At 43.0% G+C, this 16,106-nt stretch overlaps 1 protein-coding gene across 3 annotated transcripts; it reads left to right on the top strand.

The window, feature by feature from the left end:
* The first annotated feature begins 264 nt into the window (after window positions 1–264).
* On the top strand, window positions 265–15,883 carry cers2a (ceramide synthase 2a). Of its 3 annotated transcripts, none has more exons than XM_031585995.1 (11): window positions 265–298; window positions 7,598–7,771; window positions 8,129–8,246; window positions 10,021–10,139; window positions 10,515–10,572; window positions 10,820–10,870; window positions 11,123–11,215; window positions 13,801–13,929; window positions 14,485–14,591; window positions 14,917–15,070; window positions 15,269–15,883. In XM_031585995.1, exons 1-11 carry the CDS (start codon window positions 282–284, stop codon window positions 15,416–15,418), a joined length of 1,170 nt encoding a protein of 389 aa, XP_031441855.1. In that variant the 5' UTR covers window positions 265–281; the 3' UTR covers window positions 15,419–15,883. The 3 variants fall into 3 exon arrangements, with proteins under 3 accessions (XP_031441855.1, XP_012684402.2, XP_031441854.1); XM_012828948.3 differs by lacking the exon at window positions 265–298 and adding an exon at window positions 3,212–3,695; XM_031585994.2 differs by lacking the exon at window positions 265–298 and adding an exon at window positions 4,022–4,138.
* The last annotated feature ends 223 nt before the right edge of the window (window positions 15,884–16,106 follow it).

The raw sequence follows: 16,106 nt of genomic DNA, 5'->3' as shown, positions 1-16,106 counted from the left end.
AGAAATGTCATGCTGGCTATATTGCTACCTATTGTTAATTATGTTTACCACACTTGCTGTCTATGCTGCATGGTCTTGACTGAAGATACCTTTAGATGTTAACAATATTTCTCATATTCCAGATATTGACCGATTATGCTCTGTATCTGTGGCATTGTCATTACTATTATTGACTACTTACTAACCTTGACCGTTCGGTCATGCCGGGAAATATCAAACTGAGGCTTCGCTTGGTCAATAAGCCAAAGCCAAGCCAAAGCCAAAGTTTGATATTTCCCGGCATGACCGAACGGTCGAGGTTAGTAAGTTGTTTATTATATGGCATTTTTCTCTGCTTTCATTTTGTAAATGAAAAGAAATGGTAATTGTACATTGAAAACATTTAGTTTTGATGAGCTCTCAAGTCTTTTCACGAAAACTAAGTTTCAGGTGTTGCGTAGCAACCCATTGCTTGCTGACTTCAAGTTACAATGACTTTCCGTTACGTTACATTTACGGTCGAGGTTAGTAAGTTGTCTATTATATGGCATTTTGGTGTGTAAGGAATCGATGGATACTCCTCTGGAAGTTAGATACAGTATCGGGCTCGTACTCTTCGCCACTTACTTTGTGGACGTCCTTGAAAATCTTTGCCAGCAAATGATCAAGCTCGGGAGCTGGTAGGTTAACCGATTCTATTTGACCCTTGTTGATTGACTGTAAGTCCTGTTTAAATGTTTACAGGTCACTTGTCGTTTTTTTCTCAGTGTTAAGACTTTTCTGCTCTTTTGTAAAGTTCAGAATGTCTACCTGTCTGGATAGTAAAACTCAGACTGATCGCTTTCGCTCATTTTGAAATTTCCATCGGAGGGCAATACGCAATTTGACCTATCGCTAAGCCCCGCCACCCTTAGTTACTGTTGCTAACTCGGACAAGCTATCTGAGCTGACTAGAGTTTACAATGGCAGCTATCAGTGTCAAAACGATATCCCAGGAGGCTCTATACAACTTTTGGAGACATAAGGACCTGATTTCGTCTAGAAGCCTTCAAAAGGGACTTAATTATGCAATGGAGGGATGTGTACAACATTTAAAACTAGATATGGTGGATGACAAGCTTAAATTGGAGGCGAGAATTTACAGATCACAATGCAAGAGGGAGTAGCCTCATCTCACGGTCATCACGATTGCAGATAACAACATCCAAGACCAGCTTAGTTCATGCACCGCAGGGAAAGATTACATTAATTTACCTTCAGTTAATTTAACTAATCTGGAGAGGCACTGATATGTAGACTTACGTTTATTAATTACCTGAAAGGACAGTGTCCTAACTGTCTAGCTAGCGCAGCTAGTGAATAGCTAACGTTAACGTTAGCTAGTTTTAACCAGAGATAACTTGCCTAAGCCTAGCAATATCAGTGGTGTAAGTAAGCCGGTGATGTCAATGACAAAAATGTGAATAATAAGTATGCCTATGATCATGTAGGCTTAGTTGATTGCTTTAGCAGAGGAAAATTCCAACCTAACAAGAGTATGGCAGATAGCTAATGAACGTAGAGTTGACTGTGTGGTCACAGCCTAATCCACCGGAGACATTTGTCTTGTTTTGGTTTGGGAAATGGGATAATATATACCCCATTGCCTATACTCTCATGATACCTCGTATCAGTGTTGCATCTACCCCATGCACATCGTTTGACCATTTTTGTTCAACTAACATTACAACAAACTCCATAAAACAAGAGAAGAATCAAGGTTTCTAATGCTACTCTATGGAGTTGTAAACTCAAGATGCCCGAGTGCAGCTGTTACTAAACTGCCATTGGCTCGTCTGCGTTCGAGCGGCGGGACTCAGCGATAGGTCAAATTGAGGAGGGCAATACGCGGATGGCAGGAATACGCATTAGGCAATCAGAACGCTCCTACTGTCGTTGCAATATAATAACTAGTCAAAATATCTCCGGATACAGGTGTTGCCGCGAAACAGCGGAAACTGGTTGTAGGAATCTGGAAGTTTTATTGTAATCAATAAGCTTCAATGAGGGGATGGATCATCTCACTGTGTGAACGCCCTGCAGGACTTTTTAAGTCCTCTGTCTTCATGTGGTTCTTTCTGTATGGCTGTTTGCCAAGACCAATCAGAATTATCTATCTAATATTATATAGTTCCTTAGTGTAGCCTACTCCCTGTGGGTGTTACCCCCTGTGTGGGCCATCTCACTTGGGGTGCCTGGTGGGCCCCATGGAATGTTACTGGAGATCAATGAATCACTTTAGCGGCTGCATACAGTTTTCCAGCTGTTCAGCCTGCTCACTTGTTTAAATGAGGCCTTTCATACTTATGAGTTAATCCATGTTCATCTAGTCATAGAAAAATATCCTTCACATGCCTTTCTCTCAGTGTGATCAATGTTTGGCTGCCTCATTTGTCTGTAACCTACTTAAAGCTTGTTAAAAGTACAACTTTGTACTCTTTGCTGTCAACAAGGATTTTGTACCTTTACAATTAAACAAAGGATCCCAATTATCACCTTAAGGACGATTTACCTTACAGGTTACTTTTACAACAACTGTACCTTAGGGTACAGAAATGATTCCTCCATTTCTCTGAATGTGAATGTGATCAACCATTATCAACAGTTTTATGTCAGCTTTCCGGTAAAAAGGTGGTATTTAGGTCACCTCAGCTTAGTGTTTGTGCTGCAATTACTTCAAATAGACCATTGTTAGCGTCTCGGCCTCTCGGACGCATGATGGGGCTTCTGGGCTGCCAACATCAAAGAAGCTCAGAACAATTGATCGCCCGGAGGCAAGAAACGGTCACACGAATGGGTTGGTTGTGGTGTGGAGATGGAGCAAGTATTCTCCTTAAAAATTCAGAACGTAACTTAATTCCTTTTGTTTTTCTATTCTGTGAGACATTCTTGACTTTTATGAACAGCTTATTGAGCCGAAATAGTGAGCTGTCAAAAAACAACAACATACAGGCCAAAACTGTGTGCATAGTCTACACATTCTACCAGTTCACTAGAAGGAATTAATGAGGGAAACTTCGTAGGCTACTAAGTAACAATACTGGCCATTACCCGGCCTACAACTGACTTAGCTCAGCTTGTTCCCAGCCTGCTACTTTACCGTTCTGATGCGTCCGAACACGTCCGCTCAGCAGCCCTCCCTCATGCATGCCGTAAAACGTCACTTTAAATAGCCTGCGCCCCGCCCCCACCCTCTCCGCGGCTCCCGGCCCTTTCACCGTCCGCCCGACCCTCTAGCCGCACCGACCGACGCCTATCTGCCACAGACATCCCCGGGAGCACCAGAGAATGAGACAGCTGCGAAAAACTCAAAAGAAGACAGGTTTACTAAGAAGATACATTTCAAACAGAGTATCCGTTTTTTCGTCTTGAATTGGTGGAATAGACGCACAAAAAAGAAATTCAAAGAAACGGCTACAGAAGGCTAAAGAGTGAAGGGAGGTGGAAGTTGAGCTACAAACCTAGCATATTGCTACCTCTCCCCTAATAGTTTTGGATTTTGTGAAAAAAATGCAAACAACTCACGACGTTGAAGAACCTGGCCTTTTGTTCACGGCGCTCGGTGCTTAGCGGTCTTATTTTAACGGTGATTGAACTCAGACATCCTGCAGATTGCTTCAGTCAACGCCAACCTTTTGTGCCTATACCTGCCCGCCTGCCTGATCTGACGGAAGAAGGTATTATAACCTACCGTTACCTGAGACCGCTGAAATATTTGCTTTTAAAGTATAATTGTGAAATGTTTTGGGTACAATGTAAAGTATGTCTCACTTATTTAAACGCAACACATATGCTACCTACCAGGTAGCCCGTTTAACGACTGCGCTAATCTGAAACCGTGAATATGAAGGAATGAACTCACTATCTGTGGCCTGTAGTCGCCTATCACTGATCACGGTGATTAACGTCAGCAGTTGGATACATGTTTGAGAAGAAAGTAATTACTTTGTATCATTCAAGTGTTAATTCTGAGCTAAATTCACGCAGCAGCCGTAAATCAGTCGACAGGCTTCACATTTCCTGGCTTATTTATTTCACTTCAAATATGCTGAAGAGCTTTCCATGTGGTAGTCTCACGGCATTGCACATTCATGGTAATTGGGCTAAACGATCAGTTGTGGTGAGTTTGCTGGACATTGTTGTGAGTCTGTCATTGCCGACCTCCACATCCAGTGGATAAGAATAGACTCCCTACGCAGATTGGAGGTGTCTAATAAGGCATTCATAGTTTGTCATTTGCGCCTGCTCTAATTGTTTGGAGAAAGCATGTCTCCAGAGTAAAAGCAGTAGCCTAGGCTTTACAACCGCTACGCCATAATCGAGATAACAGCCCGAGATTACAAAGGCGCATAGATGCGATTTAAGCACCGTTTAGACCAGTCAAAGCGTGTTGTGTCAACGATATGTGTGCTGGTCAGTTAGACCAGTGCATAACTAGTACAAGCTTTCCTTGTGACTAAAGAGTAACACTGATCAGAATAGGTATCCTCCTTCAGGCTACCGGAAATAGTTGTATCATTGAATGAGTTGTAGTTAAACGGCGTTGAGCAACAGGCTCATCACGTCTACTATTGACTCACGAAAGGTTGTCCAACTAGATCTGCTTACGGGTTATGGTCCCGTTAGGCCTTGAACTACTACATTATGAGTACGTCACTGTACAGTACTGGATTGCCCCGTCATGTGAGATTAATTTGCTAAGAAGTTCCATTCTGTCAACTATCCATTGCAGGTTTTCCATTTAGGTCGGCTTGTGTATTTGTTAATACAATGGGACTTATTTTGCCCCATTGCGGCTCCTATCAGGCAGTGTTGTATTATTGTTTTGGATAATTTTGGATACTTAATGTATTTGCTTTGGATTATACTCCCAAATTAGCCATTGAAAAACAGTTGCTACGCTGTGATGTCTGATGCCTGGAACTGAAGTCTCTGTGGCAGGTTACTGTGCCCATGGGTCTAATTAAACTTGCTCTGAATGAGTGAGGCAACTACAAGCTAATGGAAGGGTAACTTAGCTCTGTCTGAATTCACATACTATGTAGCCTGCTGTATGATACTGAATATACTGCCATTGGGTTAAGAAACCACTGAATTATTTAATGTGTGGTTTCATTTTAAATTTCACATTAGTGGACCGCACTTGCTAGATATGGGCGCCATGTTTCCTGTGACAAGTTCTGAGTTTGAACACACAGTTGTTTCCCATCATACTGAAGAATAGTATCCAAGTAAGCAAATTCACATAGGCATGGCTCATTCATATGGCCACCATCACTTCACTCCTGCATTGGTGAACTCCTAAATTAAAGGCACAACACTGGTGTCCTCCCCCTCGGTTCTTGTCATGTTTCTGGAACGAATGACCCCGGAGCTGTTCCTGGCAATGAATTAAGGGACAGAGGAACCAAGCGCAAATCATTACACACTGGACACTGGTGTGCACCCTCAAAGTCAGTCAGGTTGAGTGAGTTGGACTCCTAATCATTATCTGCAGAGTGGCTCAGCTTGTCTCTGGCTTCAGTACTGTTCAGTGTAAAATGGTATCATACTCAGCTGATATATACCACTATATGTTATTTCTTCATAAGAGTATTATTGGATTGGTGATTTGAGGTTCCTAAACATCAACCTGTAGCCCCAGAAGAGCCTTGCTGCTACCCCTTCATGCTCTTGGGTCATTGAGGCAGAACCATGAGAAGACTGCAGTAGGTCATCTGTCAAACCATCAGTTTAGTCAACTTCAACTAAGCATCTAGCAGTGACTCCAGTGGTGCTGTGATTCTCCTCAGAAGGGAACTGTTGGAGTCTGGGACAGAGAAACCACCTTTTCCTCTCTTAAGAGTAGAGCTGAAGAGTAAGACTGATCATACCCTTGTAGATATTTGAAAGATCGTTGTTTTTGACGGATTTCGTGTGAACACCACTGTTATAATACATTGTAACAGAACTCTTTTTTACCTCTGAAGTTAGTTGCGATTTCAGAATCTAACAAAAGACTCAGTGGAATGCTGGTCTGATGGGTAGGGTGTCAGTTTATTCCATGCAACAGATCTGAAGCGCACACAACATCTAATGATGGAGAAAGAAAGAGAAGGAGGGATGATTAGGAGAGATTGTCCATAGTGTACTGTAAGTCTCTTCTGTGCTGGCCTTGCATCCCTTTGTCTTCCTAAAGCGGCGATGTTTCCTCAATTTCCCAGCATCTCTCCTTAATCTGTTTTCTCACCACCACACATAGCGGTCAGTGTCTCCACACGGCAATCCCACAGCAGAATCCTTATCCTTAATCTTCTGATGAAGATTCTGAGTTTAACATACAGCTATAGGAAGGTAGAATACACAGCTTAACATAATGGGGGGTCTGGTTCAAGATGTGAGGTGGGGCGTGACCCTTAAGGTGGGGCGTGACCCTTAAGGGGAACAGTATGGGGTCTACCGAGGTATGGAAGGTGTGAAGGTCTGCAGAGGTCTGGCTGACTATTTGAATGTTAATGAATGTGGTGTAAATGTGATGCATTCTCGGGGGGGAGAGATGAGTTGCAACTACTTAGAAAGTATATGAAAAACGCTAATACTCTTCGGTCCAGAAAGGTCTGGCTGACCATTTCAGTATTAATGAAGGCAGTGCCTTAATGTGTGAAGGCTTTGGCGCCAGTTTACTTAATTTAAATATAATACATTATTGTGGGGGAAGGATTCACATGAGTTGAAAGTATATGAAAAACACAGATATTCTTCAGATGTTTGACATTACTTGTATGTATGCCGTTTAAGTAGTGAAGTAGCAATGTAGAGCTGCACCATTTCTTTTACTGTTGATTTGTCTCCAAGATCATGTTGAATATAGATTTGTATTCATGAAATTGCAACTAAATACCCATTTAGAGTTCCCAACCACATATAGGCTACGGTATTCAATATACAGCACAAAGCTGTCTCATAAAAACATACAGTTGATTGCAGTATTAAATATAAACAAACTATGCCCTTGTAAATAGTATTCAACTCAGGTCGAACTTTAGATAGTAGATGAAGTCACAATGTGGTTTTGCAACAGCCATTTTACACTATTGGCACAGTATATTTTCAGTGTCAGTTGATCTACAATCAACATTACTTGACTTTACTTTAGGTCTGCTTCAGATGCCTAGAAACCGCACCATGACTGCATATGTAGACATAAGATAAAACTGTATTCATTGGCTTATATGGCCTATAGTGGATGTGCTCAAGTTGATACCTATCCGTGTAGAGCTATTGGTAAACAAAGTAAAGCTTCATCCTGTCAAAGCAGTAAAGAAGTAAATTGAATGCTGTATTTGTAACTTGTGTGTATGTGTAGTTGTGACTCTTTGCAAATAGCATATTACGGAAGCTGTGATGTTAATGCAATCCTGATTTCCAATTATTCAGCCCTAGCTCAATGTGGATAACGCAGTGTATGTTACAGCCGGACATCAGCTTATCAAAGGCCCTCTGTTCTTTTCGCCCCCTTGCTTTGTGTCTCTCTCTGTCTCTCTCCCTCTTTCTTTCCCTGTCCCCCCTCTCTCCCTCCCACTGTCGCTCTTTTGAACAGGATGTTGCAGGGTCTTAGAGAGTGGTTCTGGCAAGACTGGCTATGGTTCCCAGAGGGTATGGGCTGGGCCGACCTAGAGAGCCGGGACGGTCAGGTGTTCTCCAAGAGTGGGGATCTCTGGATGTCCCTGCCGATTGCACTATGCTTCCTTGTGATTCGCCAAATCTTCGAGTGGTCAGTCTACACACACTCATACACACACACACTTTCAAATGAATGCTTGCACTCTCTCTCTCACACACTCACACACACACACACAAATGAACACACACACACAAATGAACACACACACTAACTCTTGCCCACATGCACATATTTATTTGCACACCTCTTCAGTGTCTTAGTGACCTAAGTGATTAAAGTCTGTGGAACCATTCCTGCTGTTCTTAGTTCCTCTCTCTCTCTCTCTCTCTCTCTCTCTCTAAAACACACACACACACACACACACACACACACACACACACACACACACACACACACACAGGCAGTTTAACTCATAAGTGTTTTGTGTCTTTTTTAATGATTGTACAGGAAAGTAGCCACTCCTCTGGCCGCACTGCTGGGGGTCAGAGAGAAGGTGCGCGTCCATGCATCCCATAATCCCTCACTGGAGTCCTACTTCAGGTCCACAAGCAAACACCCCACTCAGGTAACCACACACAGACATATACACGACATACAGATACACACTCACACACACACACTGCACAAAGCCACATATATACAGACATGCACATCAGGGATGCAAACAGCGCGCTTTTCGGCGCCTCCCGCTTTTTTCACGTCAGTTTGGGTGACTTGTGTGAATTGTGCAGATCCGAAGAGTTTTTTTTAAGGGGGGGGGGGGGGGGGGGGGGTCTGATTATAATTTTATCAACAGTAATTCTGGATTGCCTCCACCAAACAAGTAAATAAGAAATCAGCAGCATTTATTTCCCAAATCCTTGAAAGCTGTTGCAATGGAGATTTAACGTTACTTTCTGTTTGAAGATAAGGTAGCAGATAGTGTTGAAGAATGGGTTACTTGAAATTGGACGACTTTAAATTAATATATGAAATTGAACATCATAAACACCTATACAGTTAAAATAAATCAACAAGGATAGCAAAACCGATTGATAAGCATAGAATGAGAACGGCAGAAATTTTCGTTATATGTGAAGGCTGAGATATTCATAACATTTTATTCAGTCTTACTGGTGGTCCTTTTGTAATACCAACAGGTGCACTTCATTGTGGATAAGTAAAGCCTATGTACTGTTCCCGCTACATGTTTAGCATAACATAGCATAACTACCTATGTTTCTAGATAACTGTCTAACATCTGTTGCCTTTACCACGAGACTAACATTTGAATGATGTCAAAGTAAAAGTCCAATACTATACTGTGTTCGTTTCCATAACAACAATACAAGCAATGTACATTTGCTGACCTGAATAAGCAGAGGGCAGAACAGCCTATTTTGCTAAATTTTTGTAGTCTCGTTAATCTTTTGTTTGGCATGTTGGTGAGGTTATTTAGAGGACCATTTCTCAATGGGTTTGTTCCTTAATAAATGTTTGTTTATTAATAACTTATTTTTCAACAAATAACTCAATTGTAATTACAAAGAGGGAAATTCGCAAGTCTATCGCAACTTCCACTTGCTCCCGCAATTGCATCGCAACAAACACCTAAAAAATACTGCAACTTTTTGGAAAAGCTCCCGCGAAATCAGAAATTTTAGGCCGCAACTATCACTAAAAAGGACAGCAAAATCCTGGGGGGACTGCATTGTGAAGTGGTGGGCCCACGTCATGAGTTTGGGGAAATATCCAGCCGGAGTATGGCTGCAGTGCTACATGTAAAAGTGCCGAGAAGGCCAAGACTACTGCTCTGGCCAAAGAGAGGCAGACACGTCTCAAACATATTAAGAAAATGAATGCAGCCAGACGGAAGGCCCTGCATACGTTGCAGGTGGTGGCCAGGAAGAAGAATTTTCAGAATTTCATTTTACTCTATGTGCCTATAGGGGTGGGCCGGGGATGTCGGGGGGTTGGTGGCAATGTAAGTATATGGATATTTTCCGCGGGGCGAGGGCTTCAATTACCTCTCTCTTTTTTGACCATACATGTGTTTGCATCCCTGGCACATAGATGCATCACACCCCCTAATGCATGGAATTACTTAAACAGATGCATTTACACATCACACCCAACCCGACTTTCCATCTTTTTTTCTTGACACAGTACACACTCTGCACACTGCCTTGTATAAGGCAATTGAGCTGTTGTTGTAGAGCAATTTGTCCCTGATCCCCTCTTTTATAGCAAATAAGCACACCATTCTGTCTTTCTCTCCGTCTCCTCTTGCACTTGGTGTCCCTCTCCCTCTCCTTGCCCATCTCCCCTCCTGGCCGGCAACCCCTCCTCTCTGACCCCAGGATGAGGTGAAGAGCTTAAGCAAGCAGACTGGGTCCTCGGAGAAGCAGGTGCACAGATGGTTCCGCAGGCGAAGGAACCAGGAGCGGCCCAACCTGCTGAAAAAGTTCCGGGAGGCCAGGTATGCAAACGCAGCACAGCTGCTGAATACATCTTTAACTGATGATGCTGTAGTAATACAGATATTAATCAATGAAATGAGTTATGCTCAGAATATAAACTAAAATATGAGCACAAAAACAAGCATCTGCTGGTGATGTTGTGAGTGATGCCAAAAGCGTGGGTTGTTGACAATAGGATGTGGGTGTTTCTGTGAAGTGAATGCTATTTGAATGGTGTGAAATGTTTATTGTGGAAACATTGTGAAACTGTGGTGAACGAATGCTGAGATTTCATGCATGACATGGATCATTTGTTGGTGAATTGGTGTGTGTGTGTGTTTGTGTGTGTGATTATGCTTATCCTGAGGTGGTTCTGTATGGTGTTTCTTTTGCAGTTGGAGATTCACATTTTACCTTCTTGCTTTCATTGCTGGCCTGGCCGCTGTAATTGATGTGAGTATCCTCGGCTGAGTTCCCCTTCATCTCTCTGCTGGCCATTATCTCTCCTGTAATCAGACCCGTGTGTGCTGCTCCTTACCAGATCCGGGGATAGTTGCTGTGTAAAAAATCCCCTGCTGCATATCTGCGCATCTGCAGTACTTAGGTCTACAAACATGCATTCACAAGCAGTATGAAGGGGTGTCATCAGTTTCCCCTCTTTCTCTTGCCCCCTTTTTTCTGTCCCTCTGCCCATTCGCAGAAACCCTGGTTTTATGAGAAGGAGGAGATGTGGAAGGACTTCCCCAAGATGGTACGAGGACTAGACTGCAATCGTCAGAGCTTTCCTGCTATACTTTGTTTTGCAAGGAATTAAACTTTTTTGTATAATAATAGGGAATGAAAAGTAATTTCTGTTTAGTCTTTCAGTGCTGCTTGCTGAGGTATAAGAACTCAGACAGAGACACATAAAACCTCAGTTTGAGAGATCATATGTGTATCTATCATCAGTAAATCCCCTTCTCTCGCTCTCTCTCCCTCTCCCCCTTCTTTTCCCCACACATAGCCTCTGTTGCCTTCACAGTACTGGTACTACATGATAGAGCTGGGATTCTACTTTTCTCTCCTCTTCAGTGTGGCGTCGGACGTCAAACGCAAAGTAAGTTGAGGTTCTGTTTGGAAAGTGAAAATAAGGAGAGACATTATTTTCTTATGTTCTGTTCAGGCATGTTGATGTCAAACATATTTTCTATGAAGGCATTAAGTAAAAATATATTCAGCCGTGAGTAGTATAAAGCAATAAAAGCAAAAATCCTGAAACCTAATCGCTTAGACAGTCATAACTTCTTGGTTTGTAATACCCTGCTGTTAGCAATCCAAACATATTGCAAATGGAGTAATGTATGCCTGCCTGAATGTACATTTGAGGGTATAGGGCTAGGTGATGTGATGTTTGTATGGGTGGATAACCAAGACGATATCTGGATGTGAACAAACAAATCTTTACATTCATAAAGTTGAAAATGCAAGAAAATGTTGTACATGATGTAGTATTCAGACATATAATATAATTCATAAGCCAAAGTATGGAAGTGCAAGACTCTTACTTCCCACTACTTTGGTATGGAAAGCTGTCTGCCTATGTGTGTCTTTGCTGATAGGGGTGTTTTAACGAGAGTTAATGTGTCACTTGGCTCTCCAAACAAATCCCTAACTTCAACTGGCATGTCTCACACGCTCCCTCTCTCTCTACACGCATGCACGCACGCACACACAAATATACACCGAAATATTCACTACACACACATTTTCAGTGTCACACCTGCTGCTCATACAATTTTATTCCATTTTCCATCACACTAATGCTAATACATCATCCAGAACCAATTTCCTTGTAGGCCAATGTGTCTGCATACTTGGCCAATCAGGCTGACTCTGATCCTTCAGATGTAGATTTTAACATCCCTCACAGCAGTTGCCTCCTCAGTGAATCTGGCTGTGATCTGCACCACTATAGAGATAAATGACAGAAAGAGGAAAGAGAAAAGAAGGGACAGAGAGGGTGAAATGGTGGAGAGGGGGAGAAATGAGAGGAAGGTGAGGAGAAATAGGCAGGTAGAGAGAGAGAGAGGAGAGAATGGATGAAGCTGAATCGGAAAAGAATGGGAAAGGTAGGAGAGGGGTAGGGAAGGAGAGAGAGGGGGTGGGCAGAATGGAAAGATGGAGATAGAGGGTGAGCAAGACAAAGATGTGGAGATGAGGAGAGAGAGAGTGAGGGAGAAGAAGGGAGCTAGGCAGGGATTGTACTGAGGCTTCGGAAGTAGACATTTCACATTTCTCAGTGAATCTGGCTCTGATCTGCCCCACATTGGGGAAGGAAACCGAATTATATCTGGGACCGAACCGCACCAGACCCGTTCCAGAGTCAGCAGTTCTCTGGCGTTTGTCTTGCGTGTGATACAGGCAGCTGACACCCAACCAGCGGCCAGCGTGATTGGCGCTCACTAAGCTTCTTATGGTGCTGTTCTGGGATCAGGCCCCCCTGCCTCCCACATGCATAATTCACCCCTAGTCACAGAACAGACTGATCTGATCTCAGGTCAGTGGAATGTGTGGGAGTGTGGAGTGTTTAGATTGCTCAGGAGAGGTGGCAGAGCTTCAAGCCTGTTAGCAGACTGTTTTTCACCACAGCAACCTGTTTGTGCAGCTCTGGGATCCAAAGTCTGAGCCAGAAGTTGGAAGGAAGTCAAAGCAGCCAGGCAGGCAGCGCTCCTGTAGCCTTTTAGCATGAATGCTAGCCCTTGTTAGCCTGAATTTGAATTAAATTATTCCCTGTTCTGAACGCCCTTCGTTTAAATAAGGCTGGTAAAGTGTGAAAAGTTGTATCAGTTCTGTCATTCTAGTTTTACGGGCAGTTTACCTCCCAAAAGATGTTCTTTTTTGCCTCCTACAGAGTTAGCCATTAGCGTTAACGAGATGTGGTTAAAGTGTCTTTTTTGTCTGAGGTGAACTTTGAACCTTTGCTGGTCTCTACAGTTTTAATATGCAGCCTTGGGTAGAGTAGATTTGAATGCACAAGTTTATTGGTCTTACCCAGCTGGCTGACCTGAGTAAGGAGAGAGAGAGAGAAAGAGACAGAGAAACGGTTACAGCAATCTCCCTCAGAGCAAGGCCAATAGCTGACAGGAAATATGATCATCCCACTTGCTCCACGACAGGCATCCTTGTCAGGGTGGGTGTGTGTGTGTGTGTGTGTGTGTGTGTGTAAGGCAAGGCAAGCTTATTTATATAGCCCGGTAAAGTGCTTTACACATAAGCAAACAGACTTCCCCTGAGGTGTGTGTGGGGAGAGACATGCTGACTGGGCTTGAGCTCTGTCTTCATCAGGGCTCCTTCTTTTGTCTTCAGTCAATTCATATTTTATGAGACGCACACAACCGTCTACTCATATTTGCTTTATCTTTTTACGTCCTTAGTGAATTGATGTTTGACCTCGTTCAGGATACGCAGACACACACACACACACACACACACACACACACACACACACACACACAATCAGTCACTTTGTAAAGTGGGCTTTTAGATAAATCTTTATTTACACTCACATTGTGTGACTGACCTTATAGGTGAATAAAAACTTAGATTGCAGAACAAACAATAAAATAATTTAGTGAAGGAACACTAGGACTACATTCTCTCTCTTTCTCTCCCCTCTCTTGCCCCCTCCCCCACCCCCCCCAGGACTTTAAGGAGCAGATCGTTCACCATGTGGCCACCATCTTGTTGATCAGCTTTTCTTGGTGTGTCAACTACATCCGCGCAGGCACCATGATCATGCTGGTGCACGATTCCTCTGACTACCTGCTGGAGGTAAGCACTTTGACCTCTGCCCATAACCCTTTACATATCCTTCATGAGTTATTTAGGGTATCAGGCCCAGCACTACAAGTATAAGGGTATTGGACAAATATGGTAGTACATTAAGGTCGGACAACTTGCCAGATAATATGTCACACACCAAAAGTCCAAAATAGTACTTTCTTCAGATCATTTTTTAAACAATTTCCACAAATATGTGTAATTTCTCATGAGCCAAACCTTCTGCACGTTAGTCATCAGTACAGACATGTTAAAATGTGTCTAAAGAAGTGATTGATGTACGCTTGTGATGAGCTTGTGACTGCCCTCTGGAGGTGTGTTTCTGGACCTGCAGTGAATTAATGATTGCGAAGCTTGCCATTTCTCTCTCCTTGTTGATCCTGTGTTTCATTGACATCTTCAAGTGGGCTCACAGCAGCTCCTGTCTAATGGATTCTGTGCCGTTTCACATTATGATTTTAAATGTCTTCAACAATGAATTGATGTCCCCCTCTCCTACTCTTTCTCTCTTTCTTTCTGTCTCTTTTCTGTTTTTTCTGCCCAAAGTCAGCAAAGATGTTCAACTACGCAGGATGGAGAAAGACCTGCAACTACATATTCATCGGGTTTGCAGCGGTCTTCTTCATCTCCCGCCTCGTCCTCTTCCCCTTCTGGTGAGGAACTGGCTCACCTCATCATCACCTGCTAATAATTTTACCTTACACAACACAGATTCACATGTTAAGAGAAACACAATGGTGAAGCAATGGATGCCGAATCTGTTAATACTTCCCTAATCAGTACTGGATAAGTGTTATTATTAGTTTGTTGAGTGTCTAAAATGCTACATCTAGCTGCTTGAATGGACAGGATAATCTCTCTATAGATAAACCTAGCTGCAGCTGAACCTAATTTTCTAAGTTTTAAATATTGACATAATCTTACTTTTAATACTGTATGACCTCACTTAACCCATTTAATTGTTTATCTTGGTCACAGGATAATGCACGCCACCATCGTGTACCCCCTGACGCTGTACCCCACCTTCTTTGGCTACTACTTCTTCAACGGCCTACTCATGGTGTTGCAGTGTCTGCACATCTTCTGGTTTGGCCTCGTCCTGCGCATGGCCATCAAGTTCCTACCTGGAAACGTGAGTATCTGGGCCAATAACGCACACCCTTGTGTTCAAGACCTCATCCGAAAAGAAAAGCTTTGTTCATGTTGCATGTAAAATTAATGAAGTAATAAAGTACTAAAAATTTTGCACCTTACCGAGAACTTGAGGAATTTCTCTTTCCTTTCCCCCTTTCCTTTTCTATTGAACTCATTCTATCCTTTTGTCCATCAGAATATTGTGGAAGATGAGCGGAGTGATAAAGAGGAGACAGACGACTCAGAAGACGGAGACGAGGAAGAGGAGAAGGAAAGGAAGACGAAAAACGGACCAGTCCAAAACGGCCACTTGCCCCTCAATAACAACCACCGCAAGGTCGACTGATGTGGGAGGGACCAGAGGAGAGAAAGAGAGCGGAATGAAAGGAGCTTCTTACTTTCATTGGGTCTTTCTCCCTCCCTCTCTGTCTCTCTTTCTTTCATACTGTCCAGACCAAGAGACTTCGTGGAGGGATGCAGAGAGAAGTAACTCATTCACGCTTACATGGATAGCAACACTCCAGATTTGCATGGATAGCATGCCTAGCAACACACACACACACACACACACACACACACACACACACACACACACACACACACACACAGGGTAAAAACTATACTTTCGTCCATACTTAAAACACATATTTGAATATTCGAATTTTGAACATTGAAATATGCTTGTGACACTAACACTCCTGTCATTCCCTCTATAGAACACACTACTTGGTTGCGATGTGTGTGTGTGTGTGTGTGTGTGTGTGTGTGTGTGTGTGTGTGTGTGTGTGTGTGTGTGTGTGTGTGTGTGTGTGTGTGTGTGTGTGTGTGTGTGTGTGTGTGTGTGTGTGTGAGTGAGAGAGAGAGAGTGAGAGAGTGAAGCAAGTACACACGGCCAGTTTTGTCATGTGTGTGTACTGCATATAGTGTCTGCAGTCTGCACAGTCCACTGTCCTCAGAGTGGACCCCACCACTCCCACTGCTAACTTCACTAAAGCCCCAGTGTATAATGCGTATTTGTGTGAATGAGAAAGTGT

The sequence above is a fragment of the Clupea harengus genome, chromosome 19, assembly GCF_900700415.2.
Source record: "Clupea harengus chromosome 19, Ch_v2.0.2, whole genome shotgun sequence".
NCBI classification, from domain to species: domain Eukaryota; kingdom Metazoa; phylum Chordata; class Actinopteri; order Clupeiformes; family Clupeidae; genus Clupea; species Clupea harengus.
Note: the sequence above shows the minus strand (reverse complement) of the source record. Positions and strands in the feature narration are given on the sequence as shown.